The sequence below is a fragment of the Neoarius graeffei genome, chromosome 1, assembly GCF_027579695.1.
Source record: "Neoarius graeffei isolate fNeoGra1 chromosome 1, fNeoGra1.pri, whole genome shotgun sequence".
Classification (NCBI taxonomy): domain Eukaryota; kingdom Metazoa; phylum Chordata; class Actinopteri; order Siluriformes; family Ariidae; genus Neoarius; species Neoarius graeffei.
Window position 1 is genome coordinate 441,635 of NC_083569.1, and position 10,866 is coordinate 452,500.

The 10,866-nt window shown below is 45.6% G+C and overlaps 1 protein-coding gene across 3 annotated transcripts; it reads left to right on the forward strand.

The window, feature by feature from the left end:
• The first annotated feature begins 825 nt into the window (after positions 1-825).
• LOC132890385 (inhibitor of growth protein 5-like) lies at positions 826-10,488 on the forward strand. 3 transcript variants are annotated; one of them, XM_060927219.1, is made up of 8 exons: positions 826-916; positions 3,277-3,348; positions 3,525-3,691; positions 5,666-5,777; positions 5,904-5,997; positions 6,547-6,670; positions 9,251-9,312; positions 10,233-10,362. In XM_060927219.1, exons 1-8 carry the CDS (start codon positions 880-882, stop codon positions 10,270-10,272), a joined length of 708 nt encoding a protein of 235 aa, XP_060783202.1. In that variant the 5' UTR covers positions 826-879; the 3' UTR covers positions 10,273-10,362. The 3 variants fall into 3 exon arrangements, with proteins under 3 accessions (XP_060783202.1, XP_060783187.1, XP_060783194.1); XM_060927204.1 differs by lacking the exon at positions 9,251-9,312 and having other exon boundaries at positions 10,233-10,488; XM_060927211.1 differs by lacking the exons at positions 826-916; positions 9,251-9,312 and adding an exon at positions 2,891-2,909 and having other exon boundaries at positions 10,233-10,488.
• Positions 10,489-10,866: the final 378 nt, after the last annotated feature.

Genomic DNA, 10,866 nt, shown 5'->3' on the forward strand with positions numbered 1-10,866 from the left:
ACACTGCACTGAAGGGGAGAGGGGTGTGTGTGTGTGTTTAGGGTCTCTGCACTGAAGGGGAGAGGGGTGTGTGTGTGTGTTTAGGGTCTCTGCACTGAAGGGGAGAGGGGTGTGTGTGTGTTTAGGGTCTCTGCACTGAAGGGGAGAGGGGTGTGTGTGTGTTTAGGGTCTCTGCACTGCACTGAAGGGGAGAGGGGTGTGTGTGTGTGTTTAGGGTCTCTGCACTGAAGGGGAGAGGGGTGTGTGTGTGTGTGTGTTTAGGGTCTCTGCACTGCACTGAAGGGGAGAGGGGTGTGTGTGTGTTTAGGGTCTCTACACTGCACTGAAGGGGAGAGGGGTGTGTGTGTGTGTGTGTTTAGGGTCTCTGCACTGAAGGGGAGAGGGGTGTGTGTGTGTGTTTAGGGTCTCTGCACTGAAGGGGAGAGGGGTGTGTGTGTGTGTTTAGGGTCTCTGCACTGAAGGGGAGAGGGGTGTGTGTGTGTGTGTGTGTGTGTCTGCACTGCACTGCCCGCCATGATTAACTCACATCGCTGTGACGTCATAACGTGTATTTTCTGAAAGGGTGCCGGAAATGAAAGGGGTCTGTAAACCAGCGCGCGCACTCCATTCCCCTCACAGCCCCGGGGCCTCGAACCAATCCCCTTCCGCTGCTCTGCGCACGCGCTACAGACCGCGGCCGTCCGCGGAATAACTGACGTTCTGCTGAAATCACAGCACTTTCTGCATCTGTAAACATCTGTACAGCGCGAAGGAGGAGCGGCCCTGGAACCGGAACAGGAACTCGCCTCAGCACCTGCGCGCCGCAATTCACTTCCGGCACACGAATATGACGTCAGCGACCGGCTGAAATTGGCGCGCGCGAGCTGAGCAGTGGCTGGAATGGGCACGGCGATGTACCTGGAGCATTACCTGGACAGTAAGATCAACACCCACACTACACCACACCACACTACACTGTACCTGGAGCATTACCTGGACAGTAAGATCAACACCCACACTACACCACACCACACTACACTGTACCTGGAGCATTACCTGGACAGTAAGATCAACACCCACACTACACCACACCACACCACACTGTACCTGGAGCATTACCTGGACAGTAAGATCATCACCCACACTACACCACACTACACCACACCACACCACACTACACTACACCACACCACACTGTACCTGGAGCATTACCTGGACAGTAAGATCATCACCCACACTACACCACACTACACCACACCACACCACACTACACTACACCACACCACACTGTACCTGGAGCATTACCTGGACAGTAAGATCATCACCCACACTACACCACACTACACCACACCACACCACACTACACTACACCACACCACACTGTACCTGGAGCATTACCTGGACAGTAAGATCATCACCCACACTACACTACACTACACTACACTGTACCTGGAGCATTACCTGGACAGTAAGATCATCACCCACACCACACCACACTCAACACCACACTACACTACACTACACTGTACCTGGAGCATTACCTGGACAGTAAGATCATCACCCACACCACTCAACACCACACTACACTACACTGTACCTGGAGCATTACCTGGACAGTAAGATCATCACCCACACCACTCAACACCACACTACACTACACTGTACCTGGAGCATTACCTGGACAGTAAGATCATCACCCACACCACACTACACTACACTCAACACCACACCACACTACACTACACTGTACCTGGAGCATGACCTGGACAGTAAGATCATCACCCACACCACACTACACTACACTCAACACCACACTACACTACACTGTACCTGGAGCATTACCTGGACAGTAAGATCATCACCCACACCACACTACACTACACTCAACACCACACCACACTACACTACACTACACTACACTGTACCTGGAGCATTACCTGGACAGTAAGATCATCACCCACACCACACCACACTACACTACACCACTCAACACCACACTACACTACACTGTACCTGGAGCATTACCTGGACAGTAAGATCATCACCCACACCACTCAACACCACACTACACTACACTGTACCTGGAGCATTACCTGGACAGTAAGATCATCACCCACACCACACTACACTACACTCAACACCACACTACACTACACTACACTGTACCTGGAGCATTACCTGGACAGTAAGATCATCACCCACACCACTCAACACCACACCACACCACACTACACTGTACCTGGAGCATTACCTGGACAGTAAGATCATCACCCACACCACACCACACCACACTCAACACCACACTACACTACACTGTACCTGGAGCATTACCTGGACAGTAAGATCATCACCCACACCACTCAACACCACACTACACTACACTGTACCTGGAGCATTACCTGGACAGTAAGATCATCACCCACACCACACCACACTCAACACCACACTACACTACACTACACTACACTGTACCTGGAGCATTACCTGGACAGTAAGATCATCACCCACACCACACTCAACACCACACTACACTACACTACACTGTACCTGGAGCATTACCTGGACAGTAAGATCATCACCCACACCACACCACACTCAACACCACACTACACTACACTACACTGTACCTGGAGCATTACCTGGACAGTAAGATCATCACCCACACCACTCAACACCACACTACACTACACTGTACCTGGAGCATTACCTGGACAGTAAGATCATCACCCACACCACACTACACTACACTCAACACCACACTACACTACACTACACTACACTGTACCTGGAGCATTACCTGGACAGTAAGATCATCACCCACACCACTCAACACCACACTACACTGTACCTGGAGCATTACCTGGACAGTAAGATCATCACCCACACCACTCAACACCACACTACACTGTACCTGGAGCATTACCTGGACAGTAAGATCAACACCCACACCACACTCAGCACCACACTACACTACACCACACTGTACCTGGACAGTAAGATCAACACCCACACCACACTCAACACCACACTACACCACACTGTACCTGGACAGTAAGATCAACACCCACAGCACCACACACAGGCAGGAGGGAATATAAGGGCGTGTTTACTGTAGTGCACAGTGGGAGGAAATGACTGCACAGTTATAATGAAAGCTGTTTAAAGCGTCTCAGAGTAACTGGGTTAGGGTCTGGGTTAGGGTTTGGGTTTAGGTTTCCATGCCGTGGAAAGTCATGAGCAGTTGTGTTAAATGTAGAAAGTTGTGAGGTGAAATTTCACATCACTTCCGGTCTGCAGGTATTGAGGGTCTTCCCTTCGAGCTGCAGAGGAACTTCTCCCTCATGACTGACCTGGACAGCAGGACTGAAGGTTTGGACACAAATTAATTCATGAATAAATAAATAAGCACACAGTGTGTGTGGAGGAACCACGCTGCACTTCATCCATCCATCAGAACCATCAGCTGTGTTTAATTTGGATTTCACTCCCCAGAGCAGCTGCTGATGTGTTGGTTTGCCTGGTGTTTGGTTTGGTGGTGTGTGCAGAAAAGAAAGTGGAGATCGATGGTCTGGCGTCCGAGTACATGGAGAACGTGAGGAACCTGTCGCCTGAGGAACGCGTGCAGCACCTGAAGAGGATTGAACTGGCATACAGCAAGTGTAAAGAGTTCAGCGACGACAAAGTGCAGCTCGCCATGCAGATATACGAACTGGTGTGTGTGTGTGTGTGTGTGTGGTGGGGAGTGGATTAAATCAAAGAACAAATAAGTGTATAGGACATTTTGCACACATTTCTTTGAACCAGATGGAATAAAAGAAGGAAGATAAAATGGAGTAAAGAAAGGAATGGAGGATAAAAAAGATAAAAAGAAAAATTTTATCATATTGAGGATGAAGAGACAGAAGAGAAAGTTCTACATGCAACAGGCGGAGCTTTAACAGCTACTGATTCAGGCAGGGGCACTGATGGACAGAGAGAGAGAAAGACAGGCGGGAGCACCGGTGTACGGGGAGGGGGAGACAGGCGGGCGGGAATGCTGCTATATCATATATGAGAGAAAGAGGTGGGAACGCTGGTATACAGAGAGAGAGGGACAGACAGACAGGTTTAACTGCTGATAAGAGAGAGAGAGACAGGTAGGAACATGGAGAGAGAGAGGTGGCTGTTATTTCATGCTGTAGCCACTAGAGGGCGGAGCTTCAAGACAATTCATCAAATATTAAAGGTCCCATGGCATGAAATTTTCACTTTCTGAGGTTTTTTAACGTTAAAATGAGTTCCTCTGACCTTCTTAAGTCACCCCAGTGGCTAGAAATTTCATAATGTGTAAACCAAACTATGCCCAACATTTGAGAATGGCGCGTCAAAACGGCGCGTTGATAAGCTCTTCCCTTTACTACGTCAGCAAGGGAGATGATCCCCACGCCCCCCCTCTGGATTCCCACCCACTGTATGGATTGCCCGCCCAGCTCAAAAGTTGCCACCAAACATGGAAGTTGCGCTGTACATGGATGTGACAACACAGAAAGGAGTCTGTTTTTACTGCCGACGGGAGAGCCCCTGAAGACGCAGTGGCTTCATTTTATTTACTCCAATAATACGCCGTCGAGTCTACCTAAGACGGTGTATGTTTGTCGGAAGCATTTTCCTGAGGAATGTTTCCACAACTTGGGCAGGTTTTGCACATCAACTGTCACTGAAGCCTGGGTCCGTACCAAGCATCCCTGCCGCATCAGCCACAAACACCGAACAAGCGTGTGTATAACTGTTAAGTCGTTTTGCCGTGTTTTAAAATCGGTGCCACGTTAGCCTTGCAATGGCTACATTAGCTGTGCAGCTAACCACTTCCTGCAGTTAGCCAGGTACTCTGCGCTACCTCTGTTATAATAGCCAATCAAAACAGTTTTTACAAAGACGCCCACATTCTTTTTTTTTTAAGTCACTCGTTCATTTTATTTGTTTGTTTGTTCAGTAAAAACCCAAACATTTGTTGAATTTATTTTATTTCCTCGCGTCGCACCTTAATGACGTCAGCGCGCGGTATTTTTCCCTTCGCGGTTTGTTCCTTCTCTCTCGCCGTAGTAAGACACCCACATCCGCTTGTTCTGACCCACTGGAGGTAGCGTCACAGTGCTGTTAGCCAATCAGAGGTAACACGTTTACATGTCATGAATATTAATGATAAGACCCGCCCCCACCCTCTACCCTTCCCCGCCTCCTGCTTCTCATTAGCAAAACGACGCAGTGGGAAAAGCGCTGAAATGGGGCTTTCTCCCAGGAGGCTATATCTACGTGCCGAGGGTTCATTTCGAGAAAGGCTGCGGATATAACATCCGGAAACCTCCACGAGCCCGTTTAAAGCATCAACAAACCACCATGCCATGGGACCTTTAATAAATTATTTGTAACTGATTGACGACTGATTAATTATTGGCTGAAATAATTCATAATTGACTCCTAACCAACTGCCAAGGGTGTCTTTATTTATTTACTTCCTGATTCATTGTGGATCTGATAAACGATTCGTTAGTGATTGGGATCGTGAGTGTTGGAGCTCGCTGGAGGATCTTCAAGGAAGCTGAACTTTTATCCAAACTAATAATCACTCATGGAAGTGAACTATATCATGATCATGTAAGTTTTAGTCCGAGAGAAATCTGTGTGTGTGTATGGCTGATTTGTGCAGGTGGATAAACACATCCGGCGTCTGGACGCTGATCTCGCACGCTTTGAGAACGAGCTGAAGGATAAACTGGACTTGAGTGGCCCCGAGAGCTCTGATGACAAGAAGAGCAAAAGTAAGAGCAGGAAGGAGTCGAACTCGAACAGACGACATGACTTACGATGCTAACTAACGCAGCTAACATATCATAAAAATCTGTAGCCACCAGTTTAGCATCGTGTGTGTGTGTCTTTTCATTTAGAAAAGAAGAACCTAAAGGACCGAAGAGGAGGAAGTGGGAGAGAGAAGAATGGTTCTGATCATGACTCTCCCAAGCACAAAGCACAGAAGAACCGGTACAGACACACGGACATGGGCCGACGGTACACTGAGCTAGCGCTTGCTAGTTAGCAGGGATTAGCCACACACACAGACTGGCACTAGTTTGAGTGTCTGAATGAGACGGACCCTACAGGTGTGTGTGTAGAAATGGTTTGTTCCAGTGGGTGATTGATCTTGGTTTAAATGGTTTGGTCCAGTTCCAGAACCCCTCTGTAATTCACGGCTCGGTCGTGCTGGATGATTTAGTTTATTTTTTCACTGGTGATCAGGTTTCCCTCGTTGTTCAATTGTTTTGATCGATCTACAATAGATACAGTCGTTAATTAATTAATTGATTAATCAGAATTTTAATGGTGCTTTTGTTTAATGTCTCCAAAAATTCTAAAAGATTAATTAAAGATAACGTCAAATCAGCTGCTTCCAAATTCCATTCAGTTTGTATTTATTAAAAACATTTACAGATGTTATGAACAGTGATGCGGATCCCTGCGTTGTCTCAGAACTGTTTGTCCCAGTTCGGTTTGGTGTGATGTGTTTATTGGTGTGCTCTTCTCCTCCGTCAGGGACGTCCTGCTGGATGTTCACTCGTCTGACGTCTTGGACATGCCCGTGGACCCCAACGAGCCCACCTACTGTCTGTGTGCTCAGGTCTCATACGGAGAGATGATTGGCTGTGACAATGCTGATGTAAGCACAACTACAGGCTCTCATTAATAACACATACACACACACACACTTTATCAACTTTACATACACAGCACCAGTGAAAAGCCTGGACACGCCTTCTAATTCAGTGTTTATTTTTATTAATTAAAAGTCACTTCCTGTCTTAAAGTAATGATGGATGTCGTTTCTCTTTACTGAGTTGTTCGGTTCTTGGTGTAATATGGATTACTACAGTTGTGGAATAGGGCTGTTTATTTATAGTACAGCCCCGAATCCAAAAAAGTTGGGACAAAGTACAAATTGTAAATAAAAACGGAATGCAATGATGTGGAAGTTTCAAAATTCCATATTTTATTCAGAATAGAACATAGATGACATATCAAATGTTTAAACTGAGAAAATGTATCATTTAAAGAGAAAAATTAGGTGATTTTAAATTTCATGACAACAACACATCTCAAAAAAGTTGGGACAAGGCCATGTTTCCCACTGTGAGACATCCCCTTTTCTCTTTACAACAGTCTGTAAACGTCTGGGGACTGAGGAGACAAGTTGCTCAAGTTTAGGGAGAGGAATGTTAACCCATTCTTGTCTAATGTAGGATTCTAGTTGCTCAACTGTCTTAGGTCTTTTTTGTCGTATCTTCCGTTTTATGATGCGCCAAATGTTTTCTATGGGTGAAAGATCTGGACTGCAGGCTGGCCAGTTCAGTACCCGGACCCTTCTTCTACGCAGCCATGATGCTGTAATTGATGCAGTATGTGGTTTGGCATTGTCATGTTGGAAAATGCAAGGTCTTCCCTGAAAGAGACGTCGTCTGGATGGGAGCATATGTTGCTCTAGAACCTGGATATACCTTTCAGCATTGATGGTGTCTTTCCAGATGTGTAAGCTGCCCATGCCACACGCACTAATGCAACCCCATACCATCAGAGATGCAGGCCTCTGAACTGAGCGCCGATAACAACTCGGGTCGTCCTTCTCCTCTTTAGTCCGAATGACACGGCGTCCCTGATTTCCATAAAGAACTTCACGTTTTGATTCGTCTGACCACAGAACAGTTTTCCACTTTGCCACAGTCCATTTTAAATGAGCCTTGGCCCAGAGAAGACGTCTGCGCTTCTGGATCATGTTTAGATACGGCTTCTTCTTTGAACTATAGAGTTTTAGCTGGCAACGGCGGATGGCACGGTGAATTGTGTTCACAGATAATGTTCTCTGGAAATATTCCTGAGCCCATTTTGTGATTTCCAATACAGAAGCATGCCTGTATGTGATGCAGTGCCGTCTAAGGGCCCGAAGATCACGGGCACCCGGTATGGTTTTCCGGTCTTGACCCTTACGCACAGAGATTCTTCCAGATTCTCTGAATCTTTTGATGATATTATGCACTGTAGATGATGATATGTTCAAACTCTTTGCAATTTTACACTGTCGAACTCCTTTCTGATATTGCTCCACTATTTGTCGGCGCAGAATTAGGGGGATTGGTGATCCTCTTCCCATCTTTACTTCTGAGAGCCGCTGCCACTCCAAGATGCTCTTTTTATACCCAGTCATGTTAATGACCTATTGCCAATTGACCTAATGAGTTGCAATTTGGTCCTCCAGCTGTTCCTTTTTTGTCCCTTTAACTTTTTCAGCCTCTTATTGCCCCTGTCCCAACTTTTTTGAGATGTGTTGCTGTCATGAAATTTCAAATGAGCCAATATTTGGCATGAAATTTCAAAATGTCTCACTTTCGACATGTGATATGTTGTCTATGTTCTATTGTGACTACAATATCAGTTTTTGAGATTTGTAAATTATTGCATTCCGTTTTTATTTACAATTTGTACTTTGTCCCAACTTTTTTGGAATCGGGGTTGTATGTTTTATTTACTGTTTGATCGCAAACCCGTTAAGAAAACTCGTCCACTAACGACCTTTTGACGAGACGCGGCTGTTGATTGAAAAGTATTCCAGGTGACTCCGTCATGTCATGAGAATGACAATAGTGTACAAAACGTCATCAAGGGAAACACTGGATACGCTGAAGAATCTCAAATATCAAACTTATTAACAATTTTTTGTTGACCAGATAATTCCAGATGTTATTTCATAGTGTTTGATGTCTTCAGTTTTGTGCTACAGAAACGCCCGTCAATGAGTAGAGCAGGGGTGTACAAACTTTTGACTGGCGCATAAATTATACACACTTAAACACGTGCTTTTCACTTTTTACACACTGAAGTCAGTGTACAGAGCCTGTGCACCTGCTCTTAGAGACCATCTTAGGGATTGTTCACTCTGACTTGAGTGAAGTTCACTTTTACACCCAGCAGCATAAACCCACCGGCTGTGTCTCGAACCAACTCCGTCTTCCGTATGTAGTGAATTTCTGTTCCCAGTACAGGGGTGAGTGACTGTAAGGGCTGTGTTCCAATCCTGTCTTTGACAGTCCCTTCTCCCCGCTTCCCTTTGACTGGCATCACTTAACATGCCAGGGGATGAGTCAATCATCACTCCAACTCGGCAACAGAGCAGGGAATTAGTGTCGGAGTTAACTCACCGGTGCTTAACTGTTTTTCTTATTGACTCGTCCTTGTTGTTTTTCCACAGTGTCCCATTGAGTGGTTTCACTTCGCTTGTGTCGGTCTCACAACTAAACCCAAAGGAAAATGGTGAGTCACTCATCACTGTCCGCTTGGAGAGAGCGCAGATATCCACATCGTGTTCCTGTATTTCTGTTCGTTACTGTTAATATCCACATTCATGATACAAAATAATAAATGGTGGTTGTAGTGGTTTCTCAATTCATCCAGATGCGATCACTAACCTGGGCGTGTGCGTGGCTGCGGCCGTGTTAAACGTTAGCGTATCTTTGCCTAAACGTTCGCTGAATTAAGTTGAAATTAATCTGAAATGTAAATGACACTTTTATATCATCAGTGATGCTGTAATCCAGTGTTCACTCAGAGAACAACGTGCCTGTAGATATTTACTGTGTGTCATCTCCAAGTCGTAGCGGAGAAATCCGTTAGTGCTGCTGTAAGTGCCTGAGTATTAGAGCTACCGTAAATACTCTAATATACAAAGCATCTCGTTTGTGCTGGAGAACACAGCGAAGCTTTTTTTTTTTAAATCCCCCGCTGGCTGAAAGGCCCGAAGGGGGATTATGTCGTAGCGATTCCTGTCTGTCCCAGGAAGGGTGCTCACCGTCTGAAATCAACTCCTCCCACAATTTTTGGATGACTTTCACTAAACTTGGCAGGATTCTTTGTTATATGTTGGTAGTACGCGTATTGTTATTTTGTTCAATTCAGACACATTTTACCAGAGTTGTGGGCCTTGATTAACAACCTTGTACTTTTCACAATTTCACGAAGGTGTGCTTTCCTTCTGACATCAACTCCTCTCACAATTTTTGGACGAATTTCTTGAAGCTTGGCAAAAGGCCTTGTTATATGTTGGTAGCACAATGCAGTTGCATTTTGCCAGAGTTGTGGCCGAGTTGCCAGCGGGGGATATTGTGCTCTCGGAGCACTCTTGTTTTATTTGCTAAAACGTTGATGTTGAGTGTATGATTGTTTTCTCTCCGCAGGTTTTGTCCTCGCTGCACACAGGACATGAAGAAGAAATGAGGCCTGCGTTATCGTTCTTGCACTTTAATCAGAGCTTATATTTCACTGAGATGACGGGATTATTCAACACAGACTCACAAAGTTGTTTGATGTTTTTTAATTATTATTTTTTTAATGCAGATTATGCACTGTCCAGTTTGTATCAGGAAACAGTTGTTTGAATTTTTCTCTTTGAAAAAATGTGTATTTTTTATGAATAAAGTTTCTTTAATGTGACATTTTCATGTGTTTGACTTTATGGTGCGATCTGATGACGTTAACGATCTTGTGCAGTTATCAGCAGCCGTGTCTGCTTTAAGCCCCGCCCCCTCTACATTCTCTAATGCATTTCTTACACACGCACATAAATATTGTTGTGTTGAATATTCCGCCATGTGTGATATGTGGCTCTGAATAAACCAACGAGCCCAACTGTGTGTACGTGTTCTATGTGATGCAGGGTTCAGTGGGCTGGGCTGGACCGCGGGACCCGTTGCAGTGGGGTGAGTGACGTCCTGTCTGTCTCTTGACTGTGGTGTACGAATCCCTCAGTCCTCTCCTGAGAGTGTACTGTAAACAGAGAGATGAACAGAGCACTGTGGTGTTTTTCTCAGT

Bases quoted from the DNA above. Each gene is read 5' to 3' on its own strand.
- LOC132890385 (XM_060927204.1), top strand. From the start codon at position 880: ATGGGCACGGCGATGTACCTGGAGCATTACCTGGACA. The intron at 3,692-5,665 runs GTGTGTGTGTGT...TGATTTGTGCAG, and splicing joins CCATGCAGATATACGAACTG to GTGGATAAACACATCCGGCG. The intron at 5,778-5,903 runs GTAAGAGCAGGA...CTTTTCATTTAG, and splicing joins TGATGACAAGAAGAGCAAAA to AAAAGAAGAACCTAAAGGAC.